This window comes from Elephantulus edwardii, unplaced genomic scaffold, assembly GCF_000299155.1.
Source record: "Elephantulus edwardii isolate Elephantulus edwardi_28Jun2011 unplaced genomic scaffold, EleEdw1.0 scaffold00021, whole genome shotgun sequence".
Classification (NCBI taxonomy): Eukaryota; Metazoa; Chordata; class Mammalia; order Macroscelidea; family Macroscelididae; genus Elephantulus; species Elephantulus edwardii.
Genome location: NW_006399771.1, coordinates 13,404,099 through 13,421,607, shown reverse-complemented (window position 1 = coordinate 13,421,607; position 17,509 = coordinate 13,404,099). Strand labels below are relative to the sequence as shown.

At 37.6% G+C, this 17,509-nt stretch overlaps 1 protein-coding gene across 1 annotated transcript in view; it reads left to right on the top strand.

The window, feature by feature from the left end:
• The window catches only part of PTPRQ (protein tyrosine phosphatase, receptor type, Q), a 415,982-nt gene that overhangs the window by 66,717 nt on the left and 331,756 nt on the right, over nt 1-17,509 (top strand). The window contains exons 10-14 of the mRNA XM_006882544.1: nt 12,130-12,307; nt 13,739-13,900; nt 13,996-14,175; nt 14,710-14,817; nt 14,960-15,241. Coding sequence (XP_006882606.1) covers nt 12,130-12,307; nt 13,739-13,900; nt 13,996-14,175; nt 14,710-14,817; nt 14,960-15,241 — 910 coding nt within the window. The remainder of the gene's footprint in view (nt 1-12,129; nt 12,308-13,738; nt 13,901-13,995; nt 14,176-14,709; nt 14,818-14,959; nt 15,242-17,509) is intronic.

The following is a 17,509-nucleotide window of genomic DNA, read 5'->3' as shown; positions in this document are numbered from 1 at the left end:
GAGATATAGATAGATAGATAGATATAGGAACAGATTGGATATAAATTGACTTGTTTCAATTAACAGTTGTAGTCTTGGATACACTCACCAATCTATGTCAGGAAATTTGGAGGATAGCTGTTCAGCCAAAGATTGGAAAAGGTACATATTTGTTCCCATTCCTAAGTAAGGTCATCCAACTGAGTGTGGAAACTATTGGACAATATCACTAATATCCCAATCAGGCAAAATACTACTGAAGATAATTTAAAAATGGATGGAACAGTATATAGACAGGAAACTATCAAATGTTCAAGCATGATTTAAAAGAGGCCATGGCACTAGGGACTGCTGGTACAAAAGGGGGTGAATTGTGGATACAAGCAAGATGAAGTTGTTGACAGTTGACAGTTGACAGTCTCCTCTCCACCCATCATGATGTTGCCTCTTGGTCCAGTGGTAAGAATCTTTGTTTTCTTGACATTGAGGTACAATCCATATCGAAGACTGCATTCCTCGATCTTCTATAAGTACTTCAAGTCCTTTTCACTTTCAGCGAAAAAGATTGTATCTTCTGCATACTGCAGGTTATTGATGAGTTTCCCTCCAATTCTGATACCACATTCCTCTTCATAGAGTCCAAATTCTCGAATACTGCCTCTGAAACCTACCTGATGGCCAGCTATGGATCAATTCTAACTTAAAAGTGCACCACACCACACCACACCACACCACACCACACATATAAATATCTGTTCCTCTTTAGTCCACTGGACACAATGTTCCATATATAGTTTTGCCAGAGTCAATTTAAGCAGAATAATCTCTCAGTATAAATCTTTACTTCTAATTATGCAAAGAATGAAACACTGCTTAGTCATATGCTGTTCTCACAGGCATTCCTATTTGAGACTATTTTTGTAGTCATTGTGTAACTCATTCTTGAAAGACTTCCTTTATTTATTGACATTCTACCAAATTTGATATAACTTCTTCCTAAAGAAGTCATATCAATAACATTTCAGGACCCTAACACATCAGGGACTTCTCAAAAGTGCTAAAGAACAATAATGTCAGTTTAAAAGATTATTCACCTGCTTCCAGTCATAGTATTTTAAATTACTTGCTATACATCTAAAAGTTGGACAATGAATAAGAATGACAAAAGGAAAATTAATCCATTTTCTTTATGTTGGAAAAGACTACTGAATGTCCCAGACTAATGGACTGCCAAAAGAACAAACAAATATATCTTGGAGAAAGTGGTTAAAACTAAAAATGGTACTTTGATGATTAAAGATTGTCTGATAAAAGCTATAGAATTTTAAATCACATTATATGCATGCAAGATTTGTACAAGGAATAAGGAAGACCACAGAAACATCAATGCTTTGAACCATGGTTTTGACAAAGAACATTGAATATACAATAGAATGGACCCTGACATATCATGTACCATCCTGTCACCTCTGCTCCTTAAGCCTATTGTTACAGTCACTGTGTCAATATATCTCACTGAGTGTTTTCCCCTCCATTGCTGACCCTCTAACTTTCCAAACATGGTAACTTTCTCCAATGGACCCTCTTAACATTGTACTAACAACTTAATAACAAATGAGAAGAAGTTTCACCACCCTTGATTGTAAGGAGCAACCTGGCTTTACCCTCTCCAGGATGAACTTGTTTGTTCCCCTAGCTGTCCATGGTATATTCAATACTGTTCTCCAGCACCACAGTTCAGAGGCATCAACTCTCCTTCTATCATCCCTAGTGATTGTCTGTCTCCCTGATGCACAGCAAGTAAGTGAAAAGACCATGGCCTGTCTCAAGTACTCCTTAGTCTCCAGACTGACACCTTTGCTCTTCAGTATTTTGGAGAGGTCTCTGACAGCAGACTTTATGAATGCAATTTATCTTTTAATTTCCTGGCTTCTGGTACCAAGACTATTGATTGTAGAACCAAGCAAATTGAAGCTGTCAATAATCTCAATCTCTTCACCATCTATCATGATGCTGCCAATCAGCCCAGTGGTGAAAAGCTTTGTCTTCTGATGTTGAGCTTCAGTCCATATTGATGGCTGCAGTTCTCGATCTTCTGCAACACGAACTTCAGATCCTCCTCAGTTTCTGCAAGAAGGATTGTGTCATCTGCTTAATGAAGATTGTTGATGAGCTTACCTCCAATTCTGATGCCACACTTCTCCTCATAGAGCCCAGCCTCCTGGGTAATCTGTTCCACACATAGATTGAAAAGACATGGAGATAAGACACATCCTTGATGCACACCATTCCCAACTTTGAACCATGCAGTGTTTCCTTGCTCTGTTCTGATGACTGCCTCCTGGTCCAAGTATAAGTTTTGCATAAGCACAATCACGTGTTCTAGGATTCACATTCTCAGAGTCAGCCACAGTATGTTGTGATCCACAAAGTAAAAAAATGCCTTTGCATAGTCAATGAAATATAGATAGACATTCCTCTGGTACTCTCTGCTTTCAGCCAAGATCCATTCTTCCTTCATCACCACAGGCTCTTTCTCCTACGTTGTTTCATAAAATTCTTCTGTGACCACCAATTCCTTTTGGTACAATGACCTTGTATACACTTTCCATCTTTTTTAATGCACTGGATCACTTAATATTCTGCCCAAAGCATCCTTAAGTATTGCCACTCAAGGTCTGAATTCCTTCTTCAGTTCCTTCAGCTTAAGAAATGCTGAGCACATTTGGCCCTTTTGATTTTCTAACTCCCAGCTCCTTGCACATTTCATTGTAATACTTTGTCTTCCTGTGCTACCCTCTGGAATCTTCTTTCCAACTCCTTAATATCTTCATTTCTTTCCTTTGCTTTGGTTTCTCTGTGCTCCAGTGCAATATTTAGAGTTTCTTCTGACATCCATCTTGGTCTTTTCTTCCTTCTCTGTCTTTGCAATGACCTTTTGTATTCTTTTTGGATGGTATTCTTGATATCCTCCCACAGGTCATCTGGTCTTTGCTCATTAATGTCTAAGGCCTCAAATCTGTTCCTGAGATGGTTTTGAAATTCAGGTGGGTTAGACTCAATGTCAGATTTTGGTTTCTGTGGATATTATTGAATTTTCCTCAGCTTCAGTTTGAACTTGCGTATGAGTAGTTAGTGGTCTGTTCCACAATCGTCACCTGGCCTAGTTTTCACAGCTGATATTGAGCTTCTCCAATGATTCTTCCCACAGATGTAATCGATCTGATTGCTATGCATACCATCAGGTGAAATCCATGTGTGTAGCCTGCATTTATGTTTCTCATAAAATGTATTTACAATGAATAAATCATTGATTGTGCAAAATTCTATCATTCTAGCTCTGGCTTCATTTCTCTCACGAAGTGTATGTCTTCCAACTGCTGATCCTTCTTCTCTAGTCCCAACTTTTGCATTCCTGTCATCTATTATTATTAATGCATCTTGATTGCATGTTCAATAAAGCTCTGGCAGCAAAAGTTGGTAGAAATCTTCTGTTTCTTCCTCTTTGGTTCTGGTTGCTTGTGCATATGATTTGAAAGAAGTTAATATTCACTGGACTTCCTTGTATGAATATGGATACTATCTTGTTACTCACAACATTGGTATTTCAAGATGGATCAAGAAATTACTTTTTTAACTATGAAAGCAACCCCATTCCCCCCAACTTTTTGTCTCCAGCAGAGTAGATCATTTGATCTCTGACTCAAAATGTCCCATGCCAGTCCATCTTGTTTCACCAATACATAGTATGTCAATAGTTGTGCATTCCATTTCCTTCTTAACAATATCCAATTTTCCTACATTCATGGTTCTCACATTCCATGTTCCAATCAGTGTCTGCTTACAGCTGTTCATCCTCCTATGTGTTTCCATACTTGAGGGCTCAGCCTCAGTTGCCATATCTGTTAGTCTAAGTGTGCTCTATTGTTCTTAGAGTTTTCAAAGGCCTGCTATTTTGGAAGTGGGTGGCCAGTCCTTCTTCTTAGTCTGTCTCAATTGGATTTCTCAGATTTAGAACATTATTTGATAAAAAATCATTTTACAGAGAAGAGCAGATTAAAGATATTTCCCAGTAGTAGAAAAAAACCAGTAGATTCCGTTTTGTCCCCACACGTGCCAGGTGTGTTTTGAGCCATTCCTTTCCCTGCTCTACCAGCATTTATATCTACTCTCACCTACTCCATTCAACTCCCCTTTGCAGCCCTTAATGCGATGGCCTATATGTCAATCTTTCTGGGCTTCTGTGACTCCAAATGCCTCAAGCTTCTGCCAGTTTCTTCCTTTGTGGGCAGTATCTCTTGACTTGCGGAGTTTTGAACTTCTGCTCCAGGACTGACATCTTGTGGTTAGGGCATCAGATGTCCATTTATGCTACAAGAGTTTCCCAGGGGAGGTGGATGAACCCTGTAGATTTGGTATATAATGATGTCTTCCTGGACTGAGGGCCAAAGGCCCAAGGACCCCAATATTTGAAAGTAGGCTTGACCTATGGACCTCTGGGAGACGTAGTTATTTGTACTTTCATGGTATGGGGACCGCTGAGACACCTTCTGCCACACACTTGTACCCTCTCCCTCCCGCCCCTCACTCTGTGCTCCAAGATTTGAAGATGAGCTTGACCTTCGGGCTTCTGGGAGTACTCAACAATAAAGACCCCCACCAACTCCACTGAGCAGTGCACTTCTTGTTCCAGATTGCTGTCATTGACTGGTGCATTGATAAAACATTCATTGTGGGTCCAATAAAATGAGATCTTGACAACTTCTATTCATTCTCTATTTACTAAGTTTTTCTATTGATCTCTTTGTGAAGACTTTTGTTTTCTACATGATGAAGTGTAGTCCCCCTTGAAGGCTGTAGTCTTCTAAAGACCATGAAGCCAAACAATACTAAACTCACTGCCATTGAGTTTATTTCACTTTGTAGTGCCTCTCAATTGACTTCCAGAGACTCTAACTTTTAATGGGAGAGCACTATCCATTTTTCCACTGATGGTTTTGAGCCATTGGAGAAGTGCAACCTTTTGGTTAGCAGTGCAGCACTCTTAAGAACACTACTATAGCCCCTTGAAGTAGACCTTTGTTGTTGTTTTTGTTATATGGTGTTGAGTTGCCTGTGACATCTTGCAACCCTAGGTATATTAGCCCTGAAGCCTGCCCTTTGCAAGGCCAGTCTCACTGACTCTGACATACCTACCCCATTACCTCAGTTACTGTGTCAATCCGTGTCCCTCAACCTTTCCGACCATGAAGTCCTTCTCCAAGGACCAGTCCCTCCTTTCCACAAGCAAGCATGTGAGAAAGAGTTTCAGAATTGTGGCTTCCAAGGAGAAACTTGGTTTTACCCTTTGCAAGACAGACCTGTTTATTCTCCTCGAGGTCCATGGTATGTTCAAGACTCTTCCCTAACACCACAACTCAAAGGCATCAATTCTTCTTCTGTCATCCATAGTCTTTCATTATCCAGCTCTCCTGGTACATCACAAGTAATTGGAAAGACCATATCCTGGATCAGGCACACCTTAGTCTCTAGACTGACATTGTTGCTTCTCAGTATTCTGGAGACGTCCCTGACCTCAGATTTTCCCAGTGCTATTCATCTTTCGAATTCCTAAGTGTTGATTGTGGAGACAACCTAGCTATAATTGTTAAAAAATTCGGTCTTTTCCATCTATAATGGTGCTGTCAATTGGCCCAGTGGTGAGAATCTTTGTCTTGATGTTGCACTTCAGTCTGTCTATACAGAAAACTACAGTCCTTGACTGTTTGCAGCAAGTGCTTCAGGTCCTCCTCAGTTTCAGCAAAGAAGGTTGTGCCATCTGCATAACATAGGTTGTTGATGAGTTTTCCACCAACCCTGATGCCACATTTCTCCTCATAAAGCCTAGCCTCCCAAATGATCAGTTCTGCATAAAGATTGAAAAGGTATGAAGACAGGACTAGAGAGTTTAAACTTATAATAAAATTGGACTTTTTAGAAAAAAATGCCAGTTTATATAATGAAGACTGTGGTATGTAAAATCAAGTTTGCTAACATGTATTGTTGTTGTTATGTGCCATCGAGTCACTTGCGACTCATAGCGACCCTATGTACAAGAGCTCTAAATGCCATTCTATCCTGTGCCAACCTAGCCACCTCAAATGCACTTATTCCCACTGCTCCAGTCACAGAATCGATCCATCTCATCAAAGGTCTTCCTCTCCTTCGCCGCCCCTCCACTCTGCTAAACATGATGTCCCTCTCCAAGGACCAGTCCCTCCTTTCAAAATGCCCAAAGTATGTAAGATAAAGCTTCAGAATCCTTGACTCCAGGGAACACTCCGGCTTCACCCTCTCCAGGTCAAACCTGTTTGTTCTCCTAGCAGTCCATGGTCTATTCAACACTCTTCTCCAGCACCACAGCTCAAAGGCATCAATCCTCTTTCTATCAGCCTATTCACTGTCCAACTCTCTGATGCATAGCACATAATTGTGAAGACTATAGCCCGGATCAGGCGCACCTTAGTCTCCAGTCTGATATCGTTGCTCTTCAGTACTCTTGAGAGGTCCCTCACAGCTGACTTTACCAATGCAATTCATCTCCTGATTTCCTGGCTGCTGTTACCAAGAGTGTTGACTGTGGAGCCAAGTAAATTAAAACTGTTAACTATCTCAATCTCTTCACCATCCATGCTTTAGGAATATAAATTTTAACAGATTTTAATTCTTTCACATCTGAATTCAGAGGATTATTGGGTAGTAAATGAAAAGTATTGTATGTTGATAAATTGAGATATCCTTACTGATTTTCAAGTGGAGGAAATTATCCCTCAGGAGACATTGACAATCTATGTCTATTTCTGGTTATCAGTATTGGAGGGCTTCTACTAGTTTCTAGTGATTAATGTGGTGTTGCTAAACATCCTACACTGTATAGGACATCCCTGCCTCCAAAGAAAATAGTCCACTCTAGAGTATTAACAGAGACTGATGATAGGAAACCCGGCATTTATTCAAATACTTTTAAACATTACAGTGGGACTTCCCCCCCCCCCCAATTCTTCTATTTCCATTACAACTCCTGTCTCTCTCCACTATTCTATTAACATCTCTTTCTCAACATTGTTGCTTCTATAAATTACTTCTTCTTTTGAAAATCCTTGCATTTAATTAATGCCTTCCATCAACAAGTAGGGTGTCACATGATGGCCTATTTAATAATAACTAATAGCATTGTGGTTGCTGTGAAAACAAGATTGGAATTAAGTGACTTTGCATGTTGTAGTGTCTTTGCATACTGAGGCTCTTAATAGCTTAGATATATTTATGTTTGTTTGTCTTCTCCTCTTTTGAGTAAAATGCTTTTCTGTCAGATACTGTACTACAGATGAGCTTCCAAGTTAAGACAATCTGGGAAGAAGGAAAGGCCACCCAATTCTGAAATAATGGGCCTTTGAAAACCCTATGAACAGTCACTGTGACAATGGGGTAATGATGTGAGAGACAGTGAGATTGGTTTAGGATAGGGCAGGGTTCAGAGCTGTTGTTTAGAGTGTTGCTAGTCAATTTGACAGCACATTACAGCAGTGACATCTTGTTATGGAGGATCTTTGCAGTGAATGCCACAATTGGTGAAAAATGAATTATGAGTATTCAGGTAAATGTTTTAGTTGAAAGGACAGTTTCTCAACAGAGCTGGTGGACTGACATAATTGATGGAAGCTAGGGATTCTCAGTATTTTTTCTGAAGTGTGGTTGTAAATATTTAAAGATTGAACGCAAAATTTGTAGTTTACGGGGAAATCCTTGTTTCTACTTTATTCTTTTTCCCATAGGCTTTGTATACAGTAGAGTCTCAACGGGTGACTGATTGACAGTGGAAACAGCTGTGCTATTCAGACGTAAGCTATTGGCTGAAATATCAGAGCGTATCTGAAATATGTGCTTATGATTCATGCCTCCCTAATTTCTCTATGGAGGCAGGGCTGAAGTGGTTGTTGGAAAATGAGAGGCTATTTAGTGTCCACAGAATGGCTTAGTGTGTAACGTATTGAGTTACTAACCAAAAGGTCAGCAGTTTGAATCTACAGTGGTTCCACAGAAGAAAAATTGGGCAGTCTCTTTCTGTAAAGATGTCTTTGGCCTTGGAAATCTAATGGAAGGTCAGTCCGAGTGAGAATTGACTCATTCATAGGAGCTTTTCTTGAAGGTTTTGTTTTTTGTTTTAATCACAAAGCTTTCTGGAATAGATTTTATAGATATGTTCCTGCTTTTCCTAGTAACTATTTTTTAATAAAGGGCTTTTAAGATTTTGATAACTTTGTATGTAAATTGCAAGGGAAGAACTAGAGGTTTTTCTCAACTATTAAAAAAATTAGTATTTAAATGACTTTCATCTGTTGATTGTTACTGCCCTAGAATTTATTTTTTAATTTGGTATTCATTTTAATGAAAGTTTACAGAGACTTAGAGTTCCCATTCATTACTTGTTGCCCTAGAATTTATTTTCCTGAACATTTGCCATTAGCCTGAAATTACTAAAGGCTTTGATGATAGAAAGAAATAGAAAAAAAAATTTGGATGTAGGTGTAAAGGTAAAAATAATTATTATCTTTAATAAAATATCACTAGTAAGATAATTAGACGTGTCCTAAGCTTATAAAAAAATAAAAATAAATTGGTTAGTTATTCTTAGAATCCAAGGCTATGGCACTGAAAAAGAATCCTCATGCCTCACTGGCATTCAGTCGTAACCAACCCAGAGCTGACCCTCTGGTAGATGTTCTGAGGCTGTAAATCACTCAGGAGGGAACTGCCCAGCTTTGTCCCTGGGAGCTTCCGATAGAATAGAACTGCCACAGAGGCACCACCTGTGTAACCTACATCCAGATTTAAAAACCACCAATTGTATGGAATTCTTGTCTAATTGGTCTCTGCTGCTGTTTATACTGCAGAAATATTTGAAACCTAGATTCATGCTATATCACCCCTACGTGATTACTTATGCATCTCTAAAATTTACAAATACAAACAGATATTTTTCATTCATGATACATTAAGTCGATTTTAGCTGCCTGTCTTTGGGTTTTCTGTGCAGCTTCTTACCCATTTGTTGTTGTTGTTATGTGCCTTCATGTTGATTGCGACTCATAGTGATCCTATGTACAACAGCCCTAGACCTGCTCTAGCTTATGCCAGCCTCATTGTCTCTGACATACCTACCTCCATTACCCCAGTAACTGAGTCAATCCATCTCATCAAAGGTCTTCATCTCTTGCACTGTCCCTCCACCCTCCCAAGCATGATGTCCCTATGCACAGACTGGTACCTCCTTGCAACATGTTCAAAATATGTCAGATGAAGCTTCATAATTCTTGCCTCCAAAGAGCAACCTGGTTTCACATTCTCTAGGAAAAACCTGTTTGTTCTCCTGGAAGTCCATGGTATATTCAATACTCTTCTCCAGCACCACAGCTCAAAGGCATCAATTCCCTTTCTATCATCTCTAGTCATTGTCCAGCTTTCTGACTCATAGCAAGTAATTGCAAAGACCATGGTTTGGATCAGGCACACCTTATTCTCCACACTGACATCGTTGTTATCCAATGCTTTGGAGAGGTCTCTGACAACAGACTCTTCAAATGCAATTTTTCTTTTAATTTCCTGGCTGCTGCTACCAAGAGTGTTGATTGTTGAGAAAAACAAACTGAAGCTGTTAACAATGTCAATCTCTTCAACATTCATCATGATGCTGCCAGTTGGCCCAGTGATGAGAATGTTTGTTTTCTTGATGTTGAGCTTCTATCCATATTGAGGACTACAGTCTTTGACCTTCTGAAGCAAGCACTTCAAGTCCTCCTCAGATCCAGGAAGCAGGGTTATATCATCCGTATAACACAGACTGTTGATCAATCTTCCTCCAATCCTGATGCTGCATTCCTCCTCATAGAACACAGTCTCTTTGATGATCTGTTCAGCATATATATTGAAAAGATAGGGAGATAGGATGCATCTCTGGCATATACCCTTCCCAATTTTGAACCATACAGTGTTTCCTTGCTCTGTTCTGACGACTGCCTCCTGGTCCAATTATAGGTTTCACTTAAGCACGATCAAGTGTTCTGAGATTATAGGTCACCAATTTATTAGGGCAAAGTGGAACAGGATGAAGTATGGTGCCTTCAATATGCAGAATTCCATAGGGTGCAATTTTTCCAATTGCTAAGAAAGCTTTATATTTCCAGCAATTTTCTGGGAACTGGAAGATGTTTTCCAGGAACAAAGTTGTCTAGGCAATATTATGGAAATAAGGTGTATACTCAGTCCTTCAAGATGGATTTCCATTACATCTTTTTCTGATGTGTTGAGCAGGAGTTAATATAGAATGATGTACATGGGTTTTGTTTACATTCTGGTTATAAGAGACACAAGCCTGGAATGTGTTTCTCAACTTTGTTAGTAAAGGTTATTTCTGGGTTGCAAGTGTTACTTCTGCACATACCTCAAGAACCCCAGTGTGGATTTGTTTAGCCTCAGGACAGTTGGTTGAGATTCATAGCTGACCCATTAGCAGATTTCAGAGATATTAATTGCAGAAGAAAAAACAGACCATTTTCCTGTACAGCCAGTAGTGGACTCGAGCCTCTCCAAAGATCTTAACCTTTGAGTTAGCAGCTCAACCCTCTGTAGACTACTTGTTTGAAAATGGCAGAACCGAAGGCAATTGTGGCAGTAAGGAAAGGTGTTGGAGGCTCCTAATTTCCCCTATTTCACTCCTAAGTCAAACTGGCTTTTATTATTATTTATAAATACTATGAAATTCAATTACTAGCTATGTATCAGAGAGCTGGACAATGACTAAGGATGACAGAACAATAATTGATGCTTTGAGTTGTGGAGCTGGAGAAGAGTATTAAATATACTATGGACTTCCAGAAGAACAAATAGGTTCATCCAGGAGAGGGTGAAACCAGGCTTCTCCTAGGAAACACCTGACCTATTTTGGGCATGTTGCAAGTCATTGGAGGAGGACATCGTGCTTAGGTGGATAGAAGGACAGCACAAAGAGAGGAAGATCTTCAGTGAGATGGATTAGTTCAGTGACTGGGGTAATGAGGTTACGTGTGTCAGAAACAGCAAGTTTGGCTTAAGATAGAGCAGGGTTCAGAGCTATTGTAGATAGGGTCAATATGAATCATAAGCAACTTGACAGCACATAACAACAACAACAGCATATAATGTATTATGTATTTTTCTATTATTACTATTTATTAATATTCTTCATTTCCTTCCCAATCCTACACAAAAGATTTAGCATTACTGTGGATCTTTTCTCCCCAAACATCCTTTTTTACCCTACTCTATTTAAATTATTTAAACTATATGGGAGGCGGGCAAGGAGAGAGGAGAGATGGCTTATTATCTTAACAAAAATATCTACTAATTACATCTGTTCTTAATGATTTCACCTCATTCTTCCATTTTGATGAATTGTGTATAGCACATTTATTGAGTCTAGGAACAATGACATTTACCCTACTTCTTAAGTTCACATCCTTGGGTAATCTGCCATGAATCCTTGAAAAAATATTACCATGCAGTTTTGATCATGTGTGGAACTTGACTCAACTACAAATAAACTTCTATCATTAATGTGCATCAAGCAGGTACCCTGAGCTTCTCACAGCAGATATGAGAATACAAATGATGTACAAAGGGGACTGGAGCACATTTTAGTAAGGGATGATGCCACAATCCTCTTCATTTGGTGTGAAGGGGAAGAGAAAAATTTATTTTAGACAGAAGGCTGCAAAGTATTTATTACTTTTACAAGTTATAACTTGGCTTAAGTCAGAAACAAAGGAATCTACTTTGCAAAATCCAGTATAGAACCTTTGAAATACAGAACTCATCACACTATATTACAGTAATGCAGGATTTAAGTATCTTAGTAATGAAGTCTTGCAATATAAAGGAAACAGTGAAAATGAAATTATATTATCTTCATAAGAAAGAAGTAAAGAAGCATACTTCCAAAGTAACAAGTTATCCAAGTTACCCATTTGTCAAACTGTTAATACTTGAGTGAAATTACTATTAAGCATAACTGTTCCAAGAAATTTTAGTAAGTGACTTTTAAATAAATATTTTAATGAAAATATTTAATTACAGTATATAAATGATCCCATGGCTGCTGAAAATGGGAACGAAGTAGAAGCAATGACAGGATTATTTGAGGGTTCAGGAGAAATGTCTTCTGACCTGCACTCATTTGCTTCACTTGTATATAACAACTTTCCATATAACTTTCCTGCAAGGAATCGAGCTGAAGACCAACACTCAACAACTGGTAGGTAAAATTTTTGTTTTCTATAAAAGACTTCTAAGCCATCAGTACCACTTGCACATATATGAACCTTAGCTCAAAGTTCAACCAAGTTATTGATGGTCCGTGGACTGGAGTCAGATTTTTTAACTGTAGGGTAACCTTGAACAGCAAATGGGAATGCCACACAGGAAGGGGCTGGCCCCTCCTAACCCATTTGACCTTCCCCCTAGAAAAAGTAGCACCCTAGAGTCTCTGGCCAAGCTGCATAGACAATCAGTTATTACAGTTGCCAAAGCAGGTGTGATGGGAAGGGATTAACATATCTTCAAATCATTTACAGGCCCCATGTTCTGTGCAGCTTTTGACAAATAGGTTTTCAGATGTCACTAAAGGTAAATAGGTCAGAAAGTTACAACTCTAGTGCATGGGGTGACAAACAGGTGTAGGTGGCCCCACTGATGTGGTGATGTCATTAGTGTACACACTTGTTCTTTTGGGTCAATGAATCTAAAAGGGGAAGGAGCATATAGAGCAAATTAAAAATACTTTATTATACAACATACTTGAGTTCCTAAAATATCAAATGCCTTTTCTCTGATTTGGTAGGGGTTTTTTTTTTTTTTTCACACTCCAAATTCATAGTGTCATTCCATGTATGGTAAAATCAATAAAAATATTATGTTGTTTCTCAAATATTTTTTATTTCCTTTATTGACCTTTTTGTCTTGTGCAAAGAAAGATGGGATGAGCATTGAAAGCTGAGAGACCCAGGGCCCCCTAGTGCAGCTGTTTTATTGTGGGGAATATGCCATGTTTATCCTAAATTGCTAATACATGTTTTCAGGAGTATACATTCTAAATAAAGTAAAAAAAGAAAACGAAAAAAAACAACAACAAAAAACAAAAACAAAACAAAACAAAAACAACCAAAAAAAACCCAAACCAAAAAAACAACGCAAACCCAAACTACCTTTAATGGAAATCCTGGTTGATATATATGCTTGTCTTTAAGCATTACTCACTTTAAAGAAGGAATGCTGAATTTGAATTGCAAATAAAAGTCGTGCTTCTATAGCTCTCACAGTAGATACATAACCTTTTCAAAAATAATTTCTAGTTGACATCTTTTGGAAAGTTGTATTTTCTCAAAAAATGCTTTTGCATCTCAGACAATTAAGGACTAGCAAAACTATGTTTGAACACCAAATGTGTGTAAAAACTTATTGTCGTATTTGTGTATGATATTCATGATACATTATAATGTCATTATCATCATGTGATCTTTGTGTATAAGTACTTTTTATATTTAATTATATATTCACTTTCATACAAAAGAGTTTGTGGACAGATTAATGAATAAGGTATTATAAGAGTTAAGATTTCATTGTGTGAGCTAAACTAATACTGTATCGAAAGTTGAATAATGTTTTTTCCCTCTTTGATTTCAAATAGTTACTATGAAGAATCAGTATATCACTGACATTGCTGCTGAACAGCTGTCTTACGTTATCAGAAGACTTGTACCTTTCACTGAACACATGATTAGTGTATCTGCTTTCACAATCATGGGAGAAGGACCACCAACGGTTCTCAATGTTAGGACACGTGAGCAAGGTAAGAATATATTTTCTTTCAATAATTACCTGAAAATATCACATACTTATAAATACTTTTTCTTTTCATTCATGTTAATTCTTTTTCTTTTCAAGTGCCAAGCTCCATCCAGACTATAAACTATAAAAATATTACTTCTTCATCTATTTTATTATATTGGGATCCTCCAGAATATCCCAATGGGAAAATAACCCATTATACAATTTATGCAATGGAATTGGATACAAACAGAGCATTTCAGATGACCACTATAGATAACAGCTTTCTCATAACAGGTAGAACAAACGAAGTTTTTTCTTAACATTTCTATTCAACTCACTACTGCCTTAATATTGCAGAATGCTAGCTATATCATTTCAGAATTTATTGTGCTTTGCTGAAATGCGTATTTTGGAAAATACCTACAGAAATAATCTCATTAATTTTTCCCTCCTTTAACTGTGTCTATCTCTCCCCCCCCCCGCCTTTAAATTCAAAAGCACCACAATTTCAACAGGAATATACTTAACTAAAGAAACAGAAGAGTTTAGTGAATGAATGTCAAAATCAACTGAAGTAATTTATCTGACATGATGATTATGTCAATCAACTATACCCTTATAATGTGCCAAATGTTATTTTTTGGTTTTAGAATATTGCTTTTATCTTTTAGGGGGAAACCAAAACCAACAACATGGAAAGGCTCTAATCCTCCAGGAATTTGGACAGATTGAGATTACATAAATTATTTTCATTAGCCTGATGTTAAATGGCACTAATCCAGGAATGTTATTTAAAGGATTTTAAGCAAATTACCTGTTTTGCTGCAGGGTTAAAGAAATACACACGATACAAAATGAGAGTGGCTGCATCAACACATGTTGGAGAAAGTTCTTTGTCTGAAGATAATGACGTATTTGTGTTAACTCCAGAAGATGGTAAGACTATCAAGCATACTTTTAATAAAAAGAAACAATGGTGTTGAATGCTTATCTTCATCTACTTCACGTCAAGTTTAGTGTCTGAAAAAACAAGCATGAAAAAAATATATGTATTTACAATTTTGTTTTCTTCCACCAGAACCAGACTCACCACCTCAGGATGTTAAAATAGTTGATGTTACTGCAAGTGAAATTATGTTGAAGTGGTTACCACCTGAGAAACCCAATGGAATTATTGTTGCTTATGAAGTACTCTATGCAAATATAGACACCTTATTTCTAAAGAACACTTCAACTACTAATATAGTTTTAATGGACTTAAAGCCCTACACCCTCTATAACATTTCTGTAAGATCTTATACTAGATTTGGCCATGGCAATCAGTTATCTTCTTTACTCTCTGTAAGGACTTCTGAAACTGGTAAGTTTGTTTAAATGCTCAAAGTTCATCATTGGTCTGTGACATAAAATCCAAACATTTATTTGCTTATTTTGGTTATTGTTGTTATGTGCCATTGGTGTCAAATATGACTCATAGATACTCTATCCTGATCCATGCTTAACATCCCCAACACATTTGAGCCCATTGCCATCTCCTTAACTGACTCTCCGCCATTCCAAGAATTGTAGTTTCACTTAACAACATATTCAGAATTTGTGAAATGAAGCTTTGCCATCCTTGTCTCTAAGAAGCACTCTGGTTGCACTTTTCCCAAGACATACCTGTTTGATATTTTGGCAATCCATGAACTACTCAGCACTTTCTTCAACATGAAAACTCAAAGGCATCAATTCTTCTTCTGTCGTAATTAATTTCCCAGGTCTCAGATGCGTAGCAGGTGATTGGAAAGACTGTGACTTGAACCAGGGACACCTTAGTCTTTAAACTAGCTTTCACTGCTTTTCAAGACTTTGGAGATATCACTGACAGCAGATTTTCCCAATGCTGAACGTCTCTTGCACTCTAGACTGCTAGTACTAGGTGTTGATTGTGGATCCAAATAAGATAAAATCATTGACAATTTCTCCATCTATCATGATATTGCATATTGGCCCAATGGTAATGCTTTTATTTTTTTTTTAATGTGAAAATGTAATCCATATTGAAGGCTTTAATCCTCTGAAGCAAGTGCCTCAGGTCCTCCTCATTTTTAACAATCAAGATTATGTCATCTGTACTATCCAGATTGTTGAGTCTTCTTCCAATCCTGATGCCACACTCAGCTTTATAAAGTCCAGAATACAGATTGAATAGGTATAGAGAAAGGATACATACTCGACACACACCTATGCTGATTTTAAACTGTGCAGTATTCTCTTGATCTATTCAGAAAACAATCTCTTGACCTAGGTATAGATTTTGTATAATTAAGTGTTCTGAAATTCCCATTATTCTCAAAATTAGCCTTAGTTTGTTATGACATACATAGTCAAATGGCTTTGCATAGTCAATATAACACAAATAAACATTCTTCTGGTATACTCTGTTTTTAGCCAAGGTCAACTGACATTAGCAATGATAGCTCTTGTGCTATGGACTCTTTTAAACCCATCCAGAACTTCTGTAAGTTCTCTCATTGTGTTGTCCTAGATATTTTTAGATGATCTTTAGCAATACTTTGATAACATATGTGATTAGTTCTATCGTCTGATAATTTCTTCATTTTTTTAGGAATCAGTTTTCTTAGAAATGGCTTAGTTACAGCAAGTTGGCCAAGTAGTTTTCCTCCAAATTTCCTAGCAAAAACTGGTATATATACACAGGGCTGCATCTGTTAGTTGGAATATGCTCTTTTGATTCAGATGAGTTGTGGGTTCAAAGATATCATCCATGAAGAAAGTAAAAGGGTTGTCATGAAGAGAGAGGAGAAATAACAGACTAAAATGGATATTAGAAAAGATCTGATAATTGCACTAAAGTGTCAAGAAGTCAAAGGGAAGAAATGTCAGAGTAAAATAATCTGAACAGAAGATTTAAGAGTAGCACAAAAGACAAATAAAAGTATTACAATGGAATTTGCAAGAGCTGAAGTTGGAAATAAAAAAGGAAGAACTATTTGATACGTGGGAAGTTCAAGAAAGCAAATGGTTGATGCAAAGACAGAGGAGAAAGAAAAGATCAAAATGGGTATCAGGAAAGATCTAAAAACAAAGGGAAGAGATGTAACAACATATGGGCAGAAACTTTCAAAGGATAGCACAAGAAGACAAAAGTACATTATAAAGGAATGTGTGAAAAGCTCGAGTTGAAAAATAAAAAGGGAGAGCTTGCGTGCGTGTCTCAAACTGAAAGAACTGAAAAACAAATGTAAGCCTTGCATTGCAACAATAGTGAGACAGTCAATGGGAAGAAACTGGAATGATTTAAGGAATATCAAAATAAGTTGGAGGGAATACACAGAATAAATGTACAAATAAGAAGTAACCAACACTAAAATATTTCAAGAAGTAGCTTATGATGAAGAGCCAGTGGTGATAAGGAAAGAAGTTAAGGCTGCAGTCAAATCACTGGCAAAAATATAGTCCTAAAAAGGAATGGATTTTTGGCTAGAAGAATGAAAATTTCTTGCTCAAAAAAAAGTTGTATTTATATATATATATTGTTGTTGTTGTTGTCGTTATGTGCCGCCTAGTCGTTTGCGACTCATAGCGACCCTATGTACAACAGCCCTAAACCCTGCTCTATCCT